Source organism: Carassius auratus, chromosome 8 (genome assembly GCF_003368295.1).
Source record: "Carassius auratus strain Wakin chromosome 8, ASM336829v1, whole genome shotgun sequence".
Taxonomy (NCBI): domain Eukaryota; kingdom Metazoa; phylum Chordata; class Actinopteri; order Cypriniformes; family Cyprinidae; genus Carassius; species Carassius auratus.
The window spans coordinates 13,420,748-13,443,050 of NC_039250.1; the positions used below are offsets into that span (position 1 = coordinate 13,420,748).

The window sequence follows — 22,303 nt, forward strand, 5'->3', positions numbered from 1 at the left end:
TAAATAACCTGTTATAAATTAAAAGCGATTGCGTTTCGATTGCAGTCGACAGAGATCATAACATTAGCACAGAATCAGTTCAGAATCAATCACCAAAAGAATCAGTTTGGTTCAGACGTGCCCTGTGTTGGTCTACTTCACGCTGAATCATCATGCAGTATCATCAGCTCCTCAGTTCTCGAATCGGACGCGTCCGACAAAAACGGTTCTCGGTTCAGTGTACTGGTGATCCGAAAACCGATGCAACCGGTTCTTGACTCAAGAACGAGAAATGCTCTGGCAGTGGGCATGTATGTTTGTTATCTGGCTCTGCTGCACAAATTTCCCCTGGCCTTTATTTAAGACCGGCCTTTATTTGTCTGTGTTGACCACGCCCCCGGCCACTATAAGAGGCACGCCGTTTATTTGACTACCGTTTTTTGTTTGAGGAATTACGGTATGTTGTCTTTTCCATATAATGAAAGTTGGTGGGGTCAAAAACAGTGGACTGCTTCGGCTTTTATTGTATAGACATAAAACATTTTTAAAAATCTTTTTTTTTTTTATTTGTGTAACAATGGGCATATACATCAGAAATATTCTGAGTGATGTACGTATAATTTAGCTCAAATCTGTTTGATCTCAATGCTATGAACCTTAAAATCTTGGGAAAGGCTATAAACTGTAAACACAATTTTGTTTCTTGGAGGACTGATTAAAAACCTATGCACTCCTAGAAACTGCAATTTGCCATTTTTAAATGCAACATGCATCATCCTGGCTACTATTTCATTAACATCTAAATTAGATGCAATATGTCATAAGGTATCATGTGCATTTTGGATTATGTTATGGCTTGTTTATCTCAGAGTTCATTTATAAGTTAGTAATTTGTTTGTATTTGGTCGTTTAGGAGGACTATGAGGTGGCACCCGATGAGAAGAGGAAGAGTCGAGGAGATGAGATCATCAAAAAGTTTCTCACCAAGCAGGTGTGATTTGGTTGAACTTTCCTGTTGTGTGTGTGTGTACTTATTTATGCTACATTGTGTGGATCAAATGTCCCTACAAGGATAGTAAAACCTAAAAAATAAGTTGACATTTTGAGGCCTGGCCTGTGGTCCCCACTAGGGAAATAAAGTGTACCAATGCAAATAGGTTTTTTCTAAGGGTTAGGTCTAGGTTTAGGGGATAAAAAATATTGTTTGGTCAGTATGAAAGAAAGAGAAGTCTATGAAAAGTCCCCCCAATTCATAGAAACAAACGTGTGTGTGTGTGTGTGTGTGTGTGTGTGTGTTAATTTCGGATCTTGAACGTGTGCATCAGTAATCAGAAAGCATGTTGTTTTTTCTACAGTCCTCTGAGTGTGTAGAAGTAGCTGAAAGTCTTGCTGAAAGTTGCAGAGAAAATCTAGAACTGAGCCCCTGCAAAGAGATCTTCAGTGACTGTCGCAAGTAAGACACATGCAAACACACGTGTGAACACCTGGACCTCGGTCTCTTTTAAACCAAGCTAATTCAGACACATTAACCCCAGCCCCAGCTGTTCTTGCTACAGATATCGTAAGGTGTTTTTAGAATTGCATTAAAATGCATACATCATATAAACAAATACTTGTTTTATTTATACTTTTTAACAACTACTGCAAGTTTTTATACTTACACAATGTGATATGAGATATGTACTGTTCCCAAACATTTGAACAAGCTGCTATAAGTATGTTCAAAATATTCCAAAATGCTTGAAATAATACCTTTCAACATACAATAATTTGGACACCGTCGTCCTAACATTGCATACTATGTAATAAAGACAGTATTCAGAAATAAGTTGTATAGTTTTTCCACTGGGAATTGAATTGTTTTCTACAGAAGTAAACACTACAGCGTAATGTTAGCTCTTTACTGTAATCTTTACTTCTGGTTCTCGCAGAGCTGCCCATGGTCTAATGGTCTCCATGCTGTTTTAAATCTCACAGAGCTCTTCATGACTACTTAAGTGGTGCTCCTTTTGCTGACTATCAGAACAGCATGTACTTCGACCGCTTCCTCCAATGGAAAATGCTGGAAAGGTTGGTTGCACACTTGATCTCCCTTTACTCTGTCCGTTAGCCTTTTAGTCTGCTTAGTCTACCATTTGTGCACTTACGTTCTTTTGTTTTGTTGGAGGAAGTTCTTAGCTGGGCTTAAACCAGACGTGCTGCATCTTGATGAATCATATTCAGCTGTAAAAGCAGTTCGGATGCTAATCCATTTAAATTATTTGTTAGCATAATTGTTCATAACAGTCATGTTTCGTCATGTCACGAAACATTAGTTACACAGCAGTGTCTGTGCTAGATAGAAACTGATTTAAACATATATATGCATTTATGTAAGTGGCCAATAAAAACGTTTTTCTATGAACAATTCTAAGAAGGCTTTGTTACACAAATCATGTGGAAAATGTGTTTCTCGTTGACTGGTTTATAATTGTAATGTAGAGGGTAATTTGTAATGTAGCTTGTGCTCCACCTAGTTTTGTTAATGGATCTGAATTCTAAAATGTTTCCTCTCTTTTCTGAATTGATATCAGATTTTGTGGTTTTATTTCTAGACAACCGATCACAAAAGACACGTTTCGGCAGTATAGAGTTCTGGGGAAAGGAGGCTTTGGAGAGGTGAGGATATTGTGAACTGTGTGTGTACTGAATATTTACTCATTTGCTCTGCATCAAAACCTAATGAGCTGTCTACCTAGAATGTATTTCTAGACATCATAAGTGTGCTCGAAATATACGCAACGACATCGTTGTATTTCACTTAATAACCAGGATTGTTGATTCAGGTCTTGCTGTTAGCTTAGCAATATGCTAACATCAAACTGTGCTCGAATCAGCTTCGAGTCAAGTTTCCCGTCTGCCTCATATAAAAAGCGTAATTTGTGTGAAGTTGCTGCATATATAGTTGTGATCACAAGTTTTGCAACAGTGTTATGAAGCACAACTAACACAGAAGTCAATTTCAAACCAAGTGGCTTTCTGTTGTCATTGTGGCAAAATTGCATGACCAGCTTCAACACAACTGAAACATTAACACAAGCAAAATTTGTGGTCCTTCAGAAATCATTCTAACATGTTTATTTGCTGCTCAATGATTTTTTTTTATTATTATTAATATCAGTATTAAAATTACTTCATAGATTTCTGGAAACCCTGATACAATACAGTGAATTTAGCTGACACGCTGAAACAAAAAACTACTACTATAGTCTTTTCACTGCAACTTCAAAAGAAGGCAAGATAATGTTGTCGAAACTGTTGCAGGATTCCTTGAGGTTACTTTGTTTTATTTTACACAGTTTTGCTAGCCTGTCATAATGATCAACTCTCCATTAATTCATAACCAATTGTCTTCCATATATTAACTTTCTGTAAAACATCTTTGAAAAGTTGGTTTGACTTGTGGGTGGTTTTTCTGGACCTTGGCGAAGAGTTTCTCTGTCTAGTTCAAATGGACAGCCCCATTAAATTTGAAAGGAATCTGATTTTGCTGTCAGTGTTTTTCTTTTATTATCTGGAAAAAATAGTTCTGAAAGTGATCCTAACGCTATCTATTTTTGTTACAGTTGTGGTGTTGACTATGCTGTCCCTTATGAAAATGAACCATGGTTTTATTATAGTAATGGTGATGCAACCATGGTTTTTGACGTATTGAGTACCATTTGTATAACCAGTATTATTACCAAAGCCATGGTTAAACTATGGTCAGTGTAGCAAAACCATGGTTAACCAATTTTTTTTATAATTTTTTTTTTGGTGCAATAAAACTATGTTTGTTTTTTGTAAGGGATTCTCTTAAATTCAAACAATTTTATATTTTAAGTTATCGTTCTTGGTGTGAATGTAACTTTTAATGCAAATTCACTCTGACTTAACCAACACAAAGCTGCTTGGTTTGAAACGGACTTCTGTGAGAGCTGTGATTTACACGTCTCTTTTTGCTAATTGTTTTTGCGCATGCAATTTAGGCAGCAGGTAGCTTTTGGTGTATGATAATACATGTCCATCTGTGCGCAGGTGTGTGCGTGCCAGGTGAGAGCCACGGGTAAGATGTATGCCTGTAAAAAGCTGGAGAAGAAAAGGATAAAGAAGAGGAAGGGGGAGGCCATGGCTCTAAATGAGAAACAGATTCTGGAGAAGGTCAACAGCAGGTTTGTGGTAAGTGGATTCATTCATTTATCTGTGATCTTTCTTTTTTTTTTCTCTCTGGCTTAGTTTACACCTGGTATAAACATCTTTTGCAATTCAATCACGAGTGGCCAGCCAGTCAAGTGTGTATTCCTCAGTGCCTTCCTGTCTCCCTCCCATTTTTTTTGTATACTTCAAAACGGAAATATTCTGCTCGTATTGATCGTTCTGGTTTCTCTGGCTCTCAGGTTAGTTTAGCATACGCGTATGAGACCAAAGATGCCCTGTGTCTGGTGCTGACCATTATGAACGGAGGTGATCTGAAGTTTCACATCTATAACATGGGAACCCCAGGCTTCGAGAAGGAGCGTGTACAGTTCTACGGCGCTGAGATCTGCTGCGGTCTCGAGCACCTGCACAGAGAGTCTATCGTCTACAGGTGTGCAGCTCTACGTCAATCTCAAATGCACCCAGCCTCATGAAATATTATGGTTAAGTCATTTTTATGTTGCTTTCTATCATTCTAGGGATTTAAAACCAGAGAATATACTTTTAGATGATAATGGTAAGTCCAATAAATGTTTCCTTCAAGTGAGCTAAATATGGAATTGCATTGTCCTGATGAGACTTTTTCTTTATGTTCATTGTGATACATTTAGTTAAACTGTGAAATGCGACAATAAATGCATTTTGCATTATGCATTTGTTCCTAAAGGTCATATCAGGATCTCAGACCTGGGGCTGGCCATTAAAGTGCCTGATGGAGAACAGATCCGTGGCCGAGTGGGGACTGTGGGCTACATGGGTAATAATCTTTAACTGCACTGATTTATATATATATATATATATATATATATATATATATATATATAGATAGATAGATAGATAGATAGATAGATAGATATGTTGAATATCCACCATATATTGACAGTGATTCCGTTGGCAATGTTAAATGTAAGCATAATAGTGTCTTGTTTATAAACAAATCATAATTTTTTTATGTCTTTTTGGAAATTCAGTAACCAAAATTAATATTTTCTTGATATACTGAACCATTCAAAAGTTTGATGATTTAACATTTTCAAGAAAGGATGCATGTAGTAATAAAGCATTAAATAAATGTGCTTAAAAAACCCCAAAAGATTTCTATTTGTGATTTAGAGAATCCTGAAAGTAGTGTAATGTGGTTTACACACATGATTTCTGAAGGAACGTGACACTGAAGACTGGAGTAATGATGCTGAAAATGTTTTTCATTGCAATAATATTACTATTTTACAGTGTTTTTGATCAAATAAATGCAGCCTTGGTGAGCAGAAGAGACTTTTTTTTTTTCGAAACCCAAACTTTTAAATCCCAGTGTATCTGTTGAATGAATCAAAAGGCAAACATATTAGTTTTTAGCTGCACCGATCAGTCCTGCTAGATATCTGTTGATAGCACACATTCAAATCTTTCATATTGATTGATGGACTCAAACTGTATTGACCGACAGCTCCAGAGGTGATCAATAACGAGCGCTACGGCATGAGTCCGGACTGGTGGGGATTGGGTTGTCTGATCTATGAGATGACCGCCGGCCGATCGCCTTTCCGCGCTCGCAAAGAACGAGTGAAGAGAGAAGAGGTGGAGAAGAGGGTGCAGGAGGAAGAGGAGGAGTACAGCGACAAGTTTACAGAAGACACCAAAGCCATCTGCAGGATGGTGAGGCCACACACACACACACACACACACATATACTGGTCAACATCCAAGATGATGCAGCAGTGTACAACTAAGAGCTTGTACCCGAAGCTACATTATCTCTTCAGTCAAATGCACCATAGAAGCTGATTTAGAGCCCATTGATTGAGCGCACAGAGCTGGTAAAGTTGAGTCCATTATATATGCTTGGCTCATTTCACTGGCTGCTAGTGCATGTCTTCTGCTGGGAAAGAAGTTGATAATGAGTTCTCTGAGACCAGCTCAGTTCAGGATTGTTAAATCATCTACATTTATTGTAAAGAGGCTCTGTTGCCTTTTATCAGGGTTGTGTCATGTGACTGGCTTTCAACCTAAAAATGAAAAATCTACTCACCCTCACGATGCTCCAAACCCATTTGACTTTATTTTACAGTATAAGTGAACAGAGAGAGAAAAGTTGAGAGAAATATTTCACAAAATGAGTTTTTAGGACTTTCAGGTTAATACGTGAAATAAATATGTATATGATTTATAATATTTAAATGTTAAAAACTACACATTTTTACAAAGTGTTAATCTTAGTGTCAACATAATAAAAAAGTAAATAAGTTCTAATTCATATTTTAACAATTTGATTTTGTACATTTAAATTTGTATTTGATTCTGGAAGCAGTTATTCATGCAATTCAATAATTGTAGTAATTATTTATATCAAAGTCACACTTTTGTGAAACTATTGTTTTCTTAAAATGAGAGTAAACACATTTATAATGTTGCTGTGTCAAATATTTCTGTCCGTCAAAGAACCATGAAAAATCACGGTATAATGGTCTGCAAAATTGTTTTCAACATTGATGGTAAGAAATGTTTCTTGATCATCAAATCAGCATGTTAGAGTGATTTCTGAAGGATCGTGTGACACGGAAGAGTAATGATGCTGAAAATTCAGCTTTGAAATCACAGGGATAAATGACATTTGAAAACATATTTCAAGGAAACTAGGGATGCACGATAATATCGGCACAACATCGGTATCGGCCGATAAAAGCTTAAAATGACCATCATCGGTATCGGCCGATATGAATATTTCTGCTGATGAGCCAAACCGATATTCTCCGAGTGAAATAATAGACCTGTTTTTCAGGTGTGAATGTCTGTCTACATTTGTAAAATAATACATTTATGGTAGAATCAGTACAGAAGAGATACATGGATTTCTCTTCAGTAAAATTAAAGTTTAAATATATCAGGCGAAAATGTTTATATATATCGGTATCGGCATCGGCCAAAATTCTTTTGAAAATATCGGCATATCGAATATCGGCCAAAATCCAATATCGTGCATCCCTAAAGGAAACTTGTCAATTTTAAATCGTAATGATATTTAACAATATTACAGTTTTTAATGTAGTGCTGATCTAATAAATGCAGCCTTGGAGAGCCGAAGAGATTTCTTTCAAAAACTTTGGAATGGCGGTGGCCGTCCCCCAAATTAAAGCAGAGGGTAACATAAATTTTGGTCTACACACAATCATAAATGACTTTATAATAGATAACGAATGGCATGGAGGACTTGTTTTGCTCTTCACCGCATGCTCAGGTATGGAAAATGTGATATATGTGAATATGACAATATTTGGGTGAACCATCCATTTAGCTGTTTTGAATTAGAAATTGTTTGTCCTAATGCAAATGGCCTCCACATACGAGCTCACGAAAGATCCCAGCCTAGCTCGTTCCTGCGTGTGGTTTTGTGATGTCTGGTTTGTGATTTCTGACCCCAGTTTTAGGATGTTTGGCCCATTTAAATGTCTTCATTTGGCACGCGCACTCTTTTTCCTTGTGTTTGGAAGCCATTGAGCAGCTTCGGCTGTGGTGTAATAGGTCACATTCCACTCTTAAAGAATGTACAAACCTGTGTTCCTCATGTCTGACTGGCTGCTCTCCGCTCTCTGTCCCGCAGCTGTTAGCCAAAGACCCCAAGCAGAGGCTCGGCTGCCTGGCGGACGGAGCTGCTGGAGTCAAAGCCCACCCCTTCTTCAAGAACATCAACTTCAAGAGGCTGGAGGCCGGCATTCTGGAGCCTTCCTTTGTGCCTGATGTGAGTTAGTTCCTGTTCTCGTGTGCCTGAAATAACAGTCAGAAAAATGTAAATGTTCAATTGCAGCTTTAGACAAAATGTCAAAAAAAATTGATGAAGTTTGCATGTGTTTTTTTGTATCGTATTTTGATACATCAGGCTTTTATGACTCATATAGTATGATATAGTGAAAATATGGAGGTCATATTTAGGAAGAATAACAGCTCAGTTTTATCCAGATGTCCAAACTGAGCAAAAACATTCAAATCAGTGCAGATGATAATATTTATATGACCAGAAAGTAAGATAATAATCTGATGGCTTGTAAATATCAGTATAGCGGTCTACTTGCATAAAATGCATATTCATATCAGTTGTTACTCTGTATGTCCCAAGAATACATTTATATGCTTATTAAATTTTTTTAAAGCACTGTAGTTTTTATTGTGGGGGCAAAATATATGAATGCACTGCCATACATTAATAACAAATAAATGTTCCTCAGAAGCCTGATAGATCTTCTTTAAAACTCATTTTAATATGATTTTTCTTTAAAAAAAAAAAAAGAAAGAAAGAAAGAAAGAAATCTTATGCATAGATAACCAAGTAAACCTTGATTGCTTCCAACCAGTAAATGTTCATCTTGAAATATTAAATAGCAAGTAAATAAGTCATTTACTTGCTAAAAAAGTATAAAATATCAATAAAATGACAGATGCATGTAGTAGGTTGTGTACAACAGACTTTTAAGCAAAGTTTTTTTTGATTGATTATGAAAAAGATTGATTATGTCGATAATTTAGAGCCCATATAAATGTGTGTATAAAATATGATACAGTAGGCTTTATAGAGTTAAATTCGATGGAAGCTCATGAAATAAAAAGATAATTGTAGTTATTGAGTTTTTATCTCACGGTTGCATGTTATAAACTCGGGATATGACTTTTCCTCTCAGAATTACAGAATACAAACTCAGAATGGCTAGAAAAAAATATTTTAACTTTTCTAATTTTTTATTCCATGGCAAAAATAAACTTCTATAAAATTCTTTCATTGCTCTGTTTTTGATTTCTGTTTCCCCTCTTTGCTAATTTGATAGCCCAGGGCCGTCTACTGTAAGGATGTTCTGGATATTGAGCAGTTCTCCACCGTTAAGGGTGTTAACCTGGACCAAACAGACAACGATTTCTACACCAAGTTTGCCACTGGCAGCGTCTCCATCCCATGGCAAAATGAGGTACGAAGCTGGGCTAAAATCCCAGCTGCTGCCAACATAATAACATGGCACGTTTTTCAAATTCCACAATAATGATCCTTAATAAATGCATTTATTTTGTACTAAGTATACTACAAATACATTTACATATTTATGTACTTAATAAAATACCCTGCAATTGTACTTAGTATACCAAACTGTTCTACTTAAAGTGCCCCTATTATGGGTAATGAAAGGTTCATATTTTGGTTTTGGGAGTCCCCAACAAGTTTGAAATGTATACAAGGTCAAAAAAAATAAAAATTTATACTTATATATTTTTTTTATACCTTATTTGCTGAATGATTTCCAAACGATTCGCTCAACTGTTCATTTTTCGAAACCCCTCCTTTGCGTGACGCTAATCTGCAGTGATTGGTCAGATTAGTCTCATTGGTCTCATTTTAATGTCATCATGAACCTGTAATGCCTGATAAAGCAGTGTTTGTGAGCGCAGTGCTGCTTTGTGTACAGCGTTACCAGGAAAACTGCTATTTTTACAGCTTCAAAAGCGGCACCTAGTTGCAAAGAAGAAATTTGCCTTTTCCTTCAGAATAACAGGAACATACCAACAAGTGGGAGGGCAATATGCTAATGTTTCATGCTGACATCAACAAGAAACGGCTTGGGATTCGTTTTAAAAACGACTCGTTTCCATGATTCAGAGTCGACTCTTTCTTTTGAGAGACAATAACTTTATACAAGGTGCACTTTCAGATTTATAACTTTGCAAGATGTTTTCATTCACTTAGAGCCGTGTTACACACTACACTAGAGGTAATTTTCCATAATAAAATCCATAATAGGGGCACTTTAAGATTCTATGTGGCAAACCAAAATAAAAAACAATTTTAAAAATGGTCCTGACCTTTTAGGTGTTCAGGTGTGTTAATAGTAATAATAATGTGTATACGCATGACCGGGAGGCAGCATCGACCAATCAGCATCCAAAACCATAATTATCTGTTCTGTAAAGGATGATTTGCCCTTCTCGTTGTCCTTTCTCTGTCTTTGTTAATCTGTGTCTCTTTTCTTTCCTTCCTTTTCTATTCTTCTGTGCTGCAGATGATCGAGACGGAGTGCTTCAGTGACCTTAACGTATTCGGGCCTCAGGGGACGCGGCCCCCTGACCTGGATTGGAACCAGCCTCCCGAGCCTCCTCGGCGTAGCCTGCTGGACAGGATCTTTAGGAGACATGTGAGGATCTCCTCCACCACAGAGGAACACAATAGTTAACTACAGACCAGGTCAAACACCCCATCAGGACACACACGCTCACACATGTAGAGCAGAACAGCAGCACTCGGGCTGAACATTTCTACACAGGGGCCAAAAATAACACACTGGCCACATCCAAACTCAAAAAGGGGGCTCAGAATTCTTGAGTGCATTTGCTTGTATTTCGCATTATTAAAAATTATTCTTTTTTTCTCTCTCTCTTTACAAAAGAGTTAATGTGATAAATGAATTATTTATCTGCAAACATAAAAAAATCACGGTTTTGTTCTTTGTTTTTATTGTGGTGGTTTGATGCGAGAAATTCACCACATAAACTACATTTTTAAGAGTTAGTCATATTTTTTTTCCCCCTGCCAAGAAGATTTATTTGATTAGAAATTCAGATTTTTTTTTTTTATATATATATTATTGAAATATTGATGCAATCTAAAACAACTGTTTTCTATTTCAATATATCTTCAGTGTCACATGATCCTTCAGAAATCATTCTAATGCTGATTTGCTGCTCAAGAAACATGATTTATTAGTATCCAGGGTGTCCGCGGGGTTTTAAAAAGTATTAAAAAGTGATAAATCAAAATGGTCAAATTTAAGGCCATTAAAAGTGTTAAATGTGGTCTCAGAGGTATTATTTTTTTCCAAATTAGGTATTATTTCTTCCAGACTATCAGGTGTCTTATTCTGATTGAAATTCTATCTGCGTTCGTGTTAGTTCGTTTATATGGGCTTTAGCATATCTGGGCACATAATCAAAGATCTTCCGTCTCCGTCTCATGCTGACGTCATATTCAGTGGTCGTTCGGCATCATCTCAGAACACTGCGCGCTCAACAGAAGTGGCTGGCTTACGTTTTATTTTAGACTTGCTTCAAGGCATATCTTCAATGACTGGACAACCATCGTCGTCTTCTTGGACAAATGCAAGTTTTCTAATAGCTGGGTTAACGACCGGTAGTACCGAGGTCCCGTTCAAACCCGGTTCTTGACGCATACAACGCTATGATTTCCGCGAAGCAGAAAACGAGTACGGAATCTCAAAATCCAGTCATGTAAATTAAACTTACATTTTAATATGGACAGTCATGGAATTTGTGAAAGTATAAATTAATCAAATCAAATCTCCATATGGACCAGTATCTGTAGTATTAAGCCGCAAAAGTTGTTTGAAATATGAATCTGTGTTCTGCGCGTCTCTGTGTGAATTAATGAATGACAGAGACGTGCAGGTTTATTTACTACATAGACTGAAGCGCATGACGCTTGCATTAATTTCAGCATCTGTTGTCTTCTCCTGTCAAAATAATGGAGTTCATTTAGAATTATTCATATTCATTTTCGAAAAAGCAGAAGACATACCGGTTTCTCCGGTAGTGGGCGGAGCTAATGGGCAAATAGAAATTTCAAAATGACAAATATGCATTCATTAGGCCTAAAAGAAAATTTTTACATAAGGGCATTGTGTTAGAAATATTACTATTATTTAGTAAAACGTATGTGATACTGCTACCACTGTTGCAAAAAAAATAAAAAACTTTATTTAAAAAAAAAATAAATCTCAATATTTCTCCCATGTTTTAATTTTAATAGCAAATCCCCTTTATTTACCAAACATAAAATGTGTTTAAATTTGATAAATTAAAAGACAAATTAAATTTGGGTGAAACTTGTTTACTGTTTTTCATAATTATATAACTTGTAGAAAAACTTTAAACACAATTCTAAATAAGTATAAAGAATGGCATTGGTTTTATTTTTAGTGCTAAAAAGTTATTTTTTTTTTTATTACCAAATTTTTGTGTTTTGCTTTGTTACCGAAATTGGTACCGAGAATCGTGGATTTTCACTGGTATCGGTGCCGAATACTGAAATATTGGTACCGTGACAACACTAACAGGCAGGCTTATTGTTCGGTCTATCCATTTTCTCCATTGCACATTTTATGGTATTTGTTTTATTTTTATTTACTAAGTGAAATAAATGTGCAATATGCTGTCAACATCAGTCTCTAAATCTATTATTTTTTGTATGTTATATATGTCAAAATCTGTGTAAATAATAGAAAGGTCGCTGATTAACACTTGCAATTCAGTGTCGTGATGGTTTTAAAAAATATTCTGAAGGTAGTGAAAAAGGTATTAAAAAGTAGTAAATTTAACTTAAGGATTGCTGTATATACCCTGGTATCATTGTTAATGTTAAAAACAAGTATAATATTTTTGGTGGAAAACGTGATTCTTTTTTCAGTGACCTCAGATGAAAAGAAAGCAACATTCAAAACAACATTTATATGAAAAAGAAATCTCTTCTAACATTATGAACGTCTTTACTGTCATTTCGTAGTAATCAAAGTATGAATTTTAATAGATTTTTTTTGAAACTGGACTGAACTAAAGCATGCACATTTATTTTCATGTAACCCCTATTTCTGGAAAATAAATACAGTTTTTTTAGTAAAAATACATGGGAGAATTATGTGAATTATCGTCATGTGTTTATTTTGGCCCCTGATCGTAGACGTCTATATGTGAGAGAGCATTTATGCATCGTCACTAACATGCTCTATTTCTGTCTGTCATTGTCTGTCACCCTTCAGCATCCAGAGGTGACCATCGCTCAAAGCCGGGTCTCGTCTTCCAGCGTCAACTCCGTTGACTCCATGTCAAACTCTGCTCCCTAGTGGACAGACTGCTGCGGGACTACAGGAAACAAAAGCGAGTGAACAACAAAGAGAGGAAAGAAGGAGATTGAGGAACTTTTCCTGCCCTTTAAAGACCGGTCACAGAGCGTGAAAGAGTCCGTTTCCCTTGCCTTGGCCCTCACTATCCATCCACGGCCCGCCGAGAGGACAGGAGACAAAACAAGCTCCCGTTTAAAGACCTTTATTTATCCGTTTTGTGACAGAAAGGAGAACATTTATTCCTTCACCTCACGCTCCCTCAGGATTGCTGGAACTGTAAAGAGCCACTGACAATGACAGAATATTAACTCATATTATTCAGGGGATTTTATCGACAAAGAAAGGCCTCCGCAGGGAACGGGAAGGGGGCTTTTTAAATGTTCTTTTGCAAAGGAAAGCTAATATAGTGACTACACACGCACTCACAAACACACACAACGTTCTTGTTTCCTCTCCATCCCCCACACAATACCTATCTACCCTAACCCCTTTTTTTCTTTCCGTCTACACGTAACACCTCCAAACCTCAACCCAAAATGTGCATTGCCTTGCATACTCTCAGGCCAAAAACAGCGCTTATGAAAAGAAGACGTGTATTTGAGCATCCGTTGTCATATTTCGCTTCAGAGAGTGACGAAAGGCCTAAAAGCACAAGGAAATAGGAGCTCAGTACAGCGTTTCCCCCTATTTATTCAGCACATTTTGTAATATCACTGAAAAACAAACTCAATCTAGCAGTTTCAGTCTATTCACTTAAAACTGAGAATTTTGTCATGATTTTCTCATCCTCGTGTCATTCCTAACCTTCTTGACTTTCCTTCTTCTGGTGAACATAAGAGAAGATATTTGGAAGAATGTTGGTGACCAAATCGTTTTGGTGGACTGCACAAAAACAAACAATGGAAGTCGATGGGAACCCGATCTGTTTGGTTAGCAACATTCTTCAAAATATCTTCTTTTATGTTCAACAGGATCTAGAACGACATGAGGGCGAGCGAATGATGAACAAAAGAAATAATTTTTAGGTGGAGTATCCCTTTAAGACCGAAGACCGAAGTCCGTTATCTGAATCTCATCTGATCTGTTTGTCAGGCGTTGAACGCAAGTTGAAAGTATCTCAGTTTTAGTCACTTCCTTTGTGCATAAAGGCCGTTGGCAGTGGTGAAGGGCGGAGCCGTCTCAGTGGGCGTGGCCTTTGGGTAGGTAGGCCGTCCACCAGCAGACACACAGCCAATCACAGCACAACAAATCAGTCAGGGAGTCCTTCTCATCTCATCACATTATTCACAAGTTGCTAATTTAACCGATTTACAGAAAATAAAACGGACTGAAATGATTACTTCAGCGTTCATAAGCAATTTGGTGTTAAATCGGAAGACATTGCTGGACTCTTTAATCTCAGACTTTGCTGATGGGTAAAATGTATAAAAAATATGCTAAATTTGAATTGCGGCAGCTCCAAGTGGAAACGGTGTCGATCATCTAATAATCCACATCATAAACACTGCAAGAATCCCACAGCTGAGCACTTAGACCTTTTAGGACAACAAAACCGCTTCTCTTCCAGATTTGGTGTTTAAATATGCCTTCATTTCTTCTGATATCAACCACTACTAGACTGAAACTAGCAAAACTTCACACACACACGTTACACCAGACTCATGAACTTTCAAACCTCAGCAGCCGTTTTCTCTTATTTATACCGTTTCCTTACTGGTAGGAAAACATTTCATCCATCTTTCAACGGTAAATGTACTCTTTTAAAACGTGTGCAGGATTTCGGTCGTACGGACATCACAAGAATCCAAACCACTGCCCTTAAAATCCATTTATCTCCCTGTGTAGAGAAGCTGTGATAGTTTTGTAGTGTTTCTTAACGGTAGTTTATCAGTAACCAAACAGAGTGACTCAAGAAGGAACGGAATACATAATCTTGCATTTACAATACCATTCCAAGGTTTTATACACCTTAACATAGTTCATTAGTGCATCTCGAGACAAATCAAGTGTATTTAAAAATGGTGACTTGAAGCTATTTCACGAGTATGTATGCTAAGTGCCATGTAATTTCAATCATTGAGCTGATGTGTGTTTTACCAAATGATGCATCAGTTATGCCATTAATTTACCACGCTAGAAATGTCCTCTGAAGGTTCGAGTGTATACTTAGTGCAGGTTCTAACGTTTCAATCTTCTCATTTGAAATGTGTGTAATAATAACTGGTTATTGCATAGATTGCACTACACACTGCATGGTCAATCAACCCTTCGTGGAGCGGGACCAGTGTGTCTGTTGGTTTTGGGGGCTGATCTCTGTGTATACTTCGTGCCATGCTGTTGTTCGCTGTGGTGAGACTCTATACGCCACATAGATGTGATGAGTCAAGGTCAACTTCAGGTGCAATTCAGAACCGATTCATGTTAATGCATTTCTCCCATTAAAAAAAAAAAAAAATTGTGGCCAATGTGAACAGCTTGTTCGGAAGTACTTTATTTACTGTACCATTACAGGGATTAATTTTGCCACTTTAGTGTGTATCCAAATTGGGGAAACGTTTTACCATGGTGGTTTAGTTGATACTCTGACAAATTATAGTCATGTTATTGAATTTTCCCCATGTATGCATAGGTAAACTGTGCATATTATTTATATAATAATTCATTAAGTGTTTCTAGCACTCAATATCATTAAAAGGGACTGATGTAAATTGATTTTATATGTTATATCAGTAAGTAAGTGTTCATTTGATCTATGGAAACAAAGATTTGGAGTCACAGTTGATTAGCACAGTTCGTGTTATTCAAACTATTTTTTTTATTTTTTATTTTTATTAAAAGCCTGATGGTTTGAACTTTTAAATTTATAATCTCTTGACCCTCTGAAGTAATTTCAGTCTGTGAAGTTTAGACGATTGATGAACCTTTCCTCAGAGTGAGAGTTAATGCATTGCTTGTGTAGATTTGCTTCATGTCCTCCATACAACGTGACAAACAAACTTGTGACAGATATGTAATTGCTGCATTAAAGGGAACTTGCCTTTAAAACAATGACCAAACTATAAGGGAACTGAACTGGTATTTATTTGGCAAGTAAAAACTGAAATTTCTCGGTAGAGAAAATCTGTTTTTGTGGATATGGCTACTGTTGGATTCATTTTTTTTTTTGTACAAGTCTTGAAGTGAGTTTTAACTACATTCTGAGAAGAAGAAAAAAAACCAATGAAGTGCCTCCTTTTTAGTGGTCTAGTCCAGGTTAGTGCCCATGATACAGTTTGCACTTTGTGCGTCACTTCAGTCATTCACATGACGTAAACATGTACACGCACAAACACACGCACACGTGTTTTAAAGAGAGGTGTTGTACTGTGCTGATTGCATGTGAAGCCAAACCTGACAGAGTCCTTCTGAATAAAAACCTGTGCTGGCCTGAACAGAACTGTGTAGTTCTTTTAGAAATGTGAACGTGCTTGTATTATGATCGCTTACGTGAATGTCTTGAAAGGGAAACATAAAACTTTTAATAATAAATGGTAAGGAATATGGACTTAATTTGGTTTAAATTGTTTAATTTTCATCTGATATATATATATATATACACACACACACACACATACATACATAAACATATATATATATATATATATATATATGAATGTATCTGTATGTATGTGTGTGTAAAAAAATATTTAAATATTAGAATTTGAAATGTCAATTATAATTCATTTTTATTAAATTTTTCTACTAACTTCACCCACTTGCTACAATAATCTTTAATTTTGGGGGCTTTTTTCAGGTAATATTGATAAAAATGTAATTTGATTTTAATAATTGTTATAAGGAATTAATTCAGTTAAAGTTAGTATTCGCTTATAGCTCTCGTTTGCACCTGTTCTAGTTTTATTTGAACAATTTATGGCTGTAATTCGCACACTTCCAGACTAGAAGGTGGTCTGATAAAGGTTAAGGCCTAAAGTATAAATTACTCTGAGGGACACGGGGTTGTGGGTTAAGGTACTTCTACTCATAAAGCCTCTTTCCATTGCTTAAATGTTCTTGAGCGAGTTGATTTTACGTCAAGCTGAAAACCACGAGTCATTAAACCAATATTGTCATACAACTAGAAAAGTTTCAATTGGCGCCGAGTCCAAGGTTGTCTCTCTGGCCTCTTCTTGTCACTGATAGAGAACTGAATTGTTGCAGTGTTGATATGGGTTTGTGTGGCAGAATCTGATTTGCAGAATACAACCTGCACAAAATTAAAAAACCAAGTCCCCAAAAGTGGTTTCTTTTTGGAGAAGCCACTAATTGTCTTTTTGTTTTATTTTTTTATTTTATTTTTTTTGATGTCACCAAGTAATGATGTCATTTTAATTCGACCTCTTGGAGTTATGGCGATGATGATACAGGACATTTCTGGCTAGTGATTTGTCATATTGTGAACTTGACCTCCTGAGCTAAAGCTGTAATGGAACCAGAAGAGAATGACATTTGTCTCATACTGAGAGTTTCCGACTCACATCCTAAAATATTTCTGTAGATAAGTTTAGCCGCCCTGTACTGTTTGTTTTGAAAAAGAAAGAAAAAATGCAGGCAACTTGAGTGTACTAACACTCTGTGCGGTGTTCTGTGTGGGTAGTCTTCAGGCACTGGCTGTTATCTGTAACAACGTGTTTATATTGGTAACAGATAGAGCGTCGTGTTCGCTGCACATCCTTGACATACAGGGTCACCCCTGTGCGTTGAGTGATGGTGCTGTTTTATCTGTGAGGTGACGAGAACATGGCCTTGTCTGAAGGGGCTATAAAGGGGCCGAAGCAGCCAACTGTTCCTCAGATTCCACTTCTAACTCGCCGTGCCCACATTTCACGTGTAGTCACTCATTCATCTATTGAAAAAACTTTTAAAATGTTGCCTGCGACGTTCAAACTGTGTGCTGGCATTTCCTACAGGCACACGAGAAACATGACCGGTAAGGAGCTGATTCAGGAATCCACTGCTTTCTGAAATATTTGTTATATATGCCACTTTTTATTCCGATTTTTGTGCATATATTTATCATTTTATTACTTTCAGGTCTGAGGAAGAATGCAGTGATTGCAATCCATCATGAGCTGAACAAGCTTTCTGGACCTGGACCTAGTGCCTGGATCAACCACATCCGAAGAAGGAGCTCCCTTCTCAGTAAGAAGACTTTTACACCACTTATACATCCATTTTAAGAGAAGAGAGACACTTTTGACTTGATTATATATATATATATATATATATATATATATATATATATATATATATATATATATATATATATATATATATATATATATATATATATATAATAATAGTGTGTGATAATATTAGTAAAAATAAAAGGCAGTACTAGTATTAAATACAAATACATTTATTTTATTGTAAACCTAAAAATAAATGCTAATATTTACTACTACTTTCTTTGTTTGCCTCAAAGAAAGAAGAATCAATTTATGTTTTCCCTAATTTTAAGTAGCTTTGTATAAAAAAAAAAAAAAGTCTAAAAATAAATAAATAAAAGCATTTTCATCATATTCAAACTTAAAATCAGCAGGCTTTTATTTTGGCGGGTTGCCGGCGAGTAAGTATACGCACTTCTTGATTTAGCACCGCTGCTGATCAGCGCCAGTGGATGAATGGCGCAGTTTTGCATTGTGCTTTGAAAACGCAATGAGATAGACTAGATTTATACTTTCAGGTTGAAAATAAAACTTATATAGTGCAGTTTGTGATCTAAAATGGTCACAGCTGTCAACCATGTCAGTATGCAAATGCGCTGTCAGAACACATTTTTTATTTTGGTCGCGCATGGGGACTTACGGACCACTTATTTGCACCCCTGTGTATATTAGTGAGTGTGATATTGTTTTTTTTTTTTTTTTTTTTGGTAACTAATTGAGACACAGCATTGACTATTATTTATATTTTTTTCTTGACCAATTAAAATAGTTATAAAGATGACCATGGCAGAATTGTCTTTTATTCCTGAACAAATCAGCATTTTTAACAAATAAGTTGAATGAATAATTAAACGACTCACTTATAAAGACAGCCCCTGCATTCAAATATTCCTATTTCCAAACTATATAGAAGGCGGTACATGAAATCAGTAATATTTACGAATTCTTAGTATTCATAAATCAGTAAGCTAGGCTCCTCCCGCTTTAGCACAGTTTATAATAAGTGCATCTGATGGAAAATGTACTATTCCATGAGGCAATTGGTGAGAATTTGTAATCACTTGTAATGTTCCTGAATGATACAGTGTTTTTAAATGAATTGGTTGAATGAATGATTCAGTAGCTCACTCATAAACACAGTCATTTGTCGGCACCTACTGCCGTAACAATGTAAGTTGAAGAAAGGGTCAATAAAAAATCTCCACCATTTTCACAGAAATGCTCATTATTGTTTAGAAATCGACGATGTATTTCTTTATGCTAAGGATCAAGTTTCTGCGTGTGTTTCAGGCAGTCGGATTGCAGAGGAGACGTACAGTGAAGCTGAGCAGTGTTATGTGCAGCAGGGACAGCAAGCTCTGCAGAAGTCCATCAGCATCCTCAGTGACCAGGATGGCTGGCAAACTGAGATTGAGAGTGTATGTCTCATCAATAATCAGATTTCATCATTCATTCTTATAAGACAGTGTATAGATGCCCTGTATTCGTGCATATTTTAATAACCAGTTTTATATAGGAATTTAGTGTCACATATTTTTTTTATATAATAAAAATGACAAATTGTGTGTTTTTTTTCTCTTTCAGGCCAATGGTGATAAGGTGATGAGCAAAGTACTACCAGACATTGGCAAGGTTTTTAAGTTAGAAGTGATGCTGGAACAGAAGACCGATGAACTATATGAGGAGCTGGTGGATAACATGGAACAAATGGGGGAGTGGAACCCAAATGTCAAACAAGTCAAGGTGGGTAGAAACATATGATCTACTGACTGTCAGCTTGCTGTGCTGAAGGTCTAACTGCAGTGTGTGCATGTTTCCTTTTTAAAGAACTTCTCATATCATACTAACAGTCTACCATCATGATGTTACAGAAAAACCATACAGCTAATGTTACCTAGATGTATTTGGTATTCAATACAGTTTTGTTACCTCTCAGATTCTTCAGAAGATCGGTCAGGATACTATGATCACACATGAGGTTTCAGCCGAAACCCCTGGAAATGTGGTGGGCCCACGAGACTTTGTAAGTGTCCGCTGTGCCAAGCGGAGGGGATCTACATGCTTCCTGGCTGGGATGTCCACTCAGCACCCTGGAATGCCTGAACAGAAAGGGTTTGTAAGGTAAGTGAAAATATGAATCACTATGGCCTGCATTAGTGTTCAAGCTTTCAGAGTACCTCTGAAACCCTCCACCTCCCCCAGCTCCACCTGTTTAGATCTGCTATGGTATTTATTGGTGTTTATTGATGTAGCAGCAGCCAACACCAAATACATTAACACTGTTTTATCAATTGAGAGTTGTCATGAATTAACAATATTGCTTTCTTTCTAAGGGCTGAGAATGGACCCACCTGTATTGTGATGCGACCAAGTGTAGAAGATCCCAATAAGACAAAATTTACCTGGTTGCTCAATTTAGACCTTAAGGTATGTTAATTGTGCTGTGTGTATGTGTCATTTCTTAGATGTTACAACTACATTCTTGTATTCCAGTTTTATAACTACTAGCAAGCCATTACAAGGCTGATTTCCCTGAAAGGTTTAAACACTTCTAGCACTGTTGAAACAATCGAAATCGCTCTGTTTGTTTGAGGCTAACACAGAAAGGTTGACTCTTATCCTAACTAATTGAGGGAGTTTTCAGGAAATGTGTTCGAAACTGTTATTTTTGCAATGAAGTTTGCTCCATTGTCTTAAAAAATTACACACTGCCTTTAGAGACAGATAGTTTACCCAAAAATGTAAATTCTTATTTAATTGATATATGGAATATCTACATAAGTAAATATTTAGTAACACTATTCTTAAATAAGCTAACTGAATGTCATATCTAATGTCTGATTTGTCCCTGTTCTGTCATCTCCAGGGTTGGATCCCAAAAACCGTTATCAACCGAGTACTTTCGCAAACCCAGGTGGATTTTGCGAACCATCTCAGGCACAGAATGGCATCCAGTGGTGGCGTGGAAGCTGCCATTGGCTGCTGATGTCCACATTTATATCTTAAAAAAGATGCTATAACAATGGCAACTCTATTTAGGGTCAAGCTTGACCCACCCGAAACCATCACTACCATTTCAGCCTACTCTTGTAAAAATGTCACACAGATACAGAAGTTAAATTATCCATCAAAACAACAAGCTGCTCTGTGTTCAAGCCTCTCTATTTAAAATGTTTTCACATGCACAGAACTGTAATGACTCAGAATGGATGCTGGAGGTTGCTGGGTCATTCCAGTGGAGATTTCAACCCGAGGATAAACTCAGTCTACTTCCTCTGCCACCTTCATTTTGTGGCTTGAACTTAATTTAATTCACTCGCATACTTCTGCAGAACACCACTGACCATTAATTTTTGGGCTTGTTAGTTCCTGTTTTATCATTGTTTGTAAAAAAAAAAAGATAAAAATAAGTATTTATTTTAAGTTAATTTTAATATTGCATCACCCTGGAAAAGGATGTCTGCTTAGTGAATATTCATTAAAAGTATTAAACTGACAAACTACAGTATCAGTCTGTTTTGTTGTTCATGGGTTCGTTTTCCTACATGTGTGTAAACATGTGAGTACAAATTGTGACCAAAGCCTCAATCTGCAGATTGAGTGAGGAAATACAGGAAATATCTTGATCTACATACTTTGGCAGGCCACTCCAGCAGTTATATAAACAACATTTTGTGTCAGTAATGCCCATTAACGTCTCACCGATGTTCAAGGAAACTGAAAGGGAATGTGACTCGTATTACAGCCAGAAACTCGGTCCATAAAAATGTCTTGTCGTCTGGAGTGGATTAGCCTGGGTTTGGTTAAGGAGGTGTTTGGTTATTCGCATGTGTTTTGGGAACTTCTCAGCTCCTTGAAGGTCCGACTGAGCCAACATTGCATAAAGCAGGAAATGAGGTAAACGCTGATGTCCTGGCCAAAGGCGGGCCGCAATCCCCTCTCTAATGTTTTTCATATTTTCCGATGCAGTGGACCATTTCTAATTATTTTAAATGAATTTCAAAGCAGACGTTGTAC

The 22,303-nt window shown here is 36.7% G+C and overlaps 2 protein-coding genes across 3 annotated transcripts in view; both read left to right on the plus strand.

Moving 5' to 3' along the window:
- Window positions 1–16,628, plus strand: part of LOC113107344 (G protein-coupled receptor kinase 5-like) — a 50,169-nt gene extending 33,541 nt beyond the window's left edge. The window contains exons 4-16 of one of the 2 annotated variants that reach the window (XM_026269782.1): window positions 893–970; window positions 1,335–1,432; window positions 1,957–2,049; window positions 2,574–2,637; window positions 4,036–4,176; window positions 4,395–4,585; window positions 4,674–4,711; window positions 4,862–4,951; window positions 5,642–5,850; window positions 7,793–7,930; window positions 9,009–9,146; window positions 10,230–10,411; window positions 12,996–16,628. In XM_026269782.1, coding sequence (XP_026125567.1) covers window positions 893–970; window positions 1,335–1,432; window positions 1,957–2,049; window positions 2,574–2,637; window positions 4,036–4,176; window positions 4,395–4,585; window positions 4,674–4,711; window positions 4,862–4,951; window positions 5,642–5,850; window positions 7,793–7,930; window positions 9,009–9,146; window positions 10,230–10,400 — 1,449 coding nt within the window. In that variant the 3' untranslated portion in view covers window positions 10,401–10,411; window positions 12,996–16,628. The remainder of the gene's footprint in view (window positions 1–892; window positions 971–1,334; window positions 1,433–1,956; window positions 2,050–2,573; window positions 2,638–4,035; window positions 4,177–4,394; window positions 4,586–4,673; window positions 4,712–4,861; window positions 4,952–5,641; window positions 5,851–7,792; window positions 7,931–9,008; window positions 9,147–10,229; window positions 10,412–12,995) is intronic. The other variant, XM_026269781.1, reaches the window with a different exon arrangement.
- Window positions 16,629–16,985: 357 nt separating this feature from the next.
- star (steroidogenic acute regulatory protein) lies at window positions 16,986–21,767 on the plus strand. The gene is made up of 7 exons (XM_026269783.1): window positions 16,986–18,048; window positions 18,153–18,260; window positions 19,577–19,704; window positions 19,871–20,029; window positions 20,223–20,407; window positions 20,620–20,713; window positions 21,153–21,767. Exons 1-7 carry the CDS (start codon window positions 17,859–17,861, stop codon window positions 21,270–21,272), a joined length of 984 nt encoding a protein of 327 aa, XP_026125568.1. The 5' UTR covers window positions 16,986–17,858; the 3' UTR covers window positions 21,273–21,767.
- The last annotated feature ends 536 nt before the right edge of the window (window positions 21,768–22,303 follow it).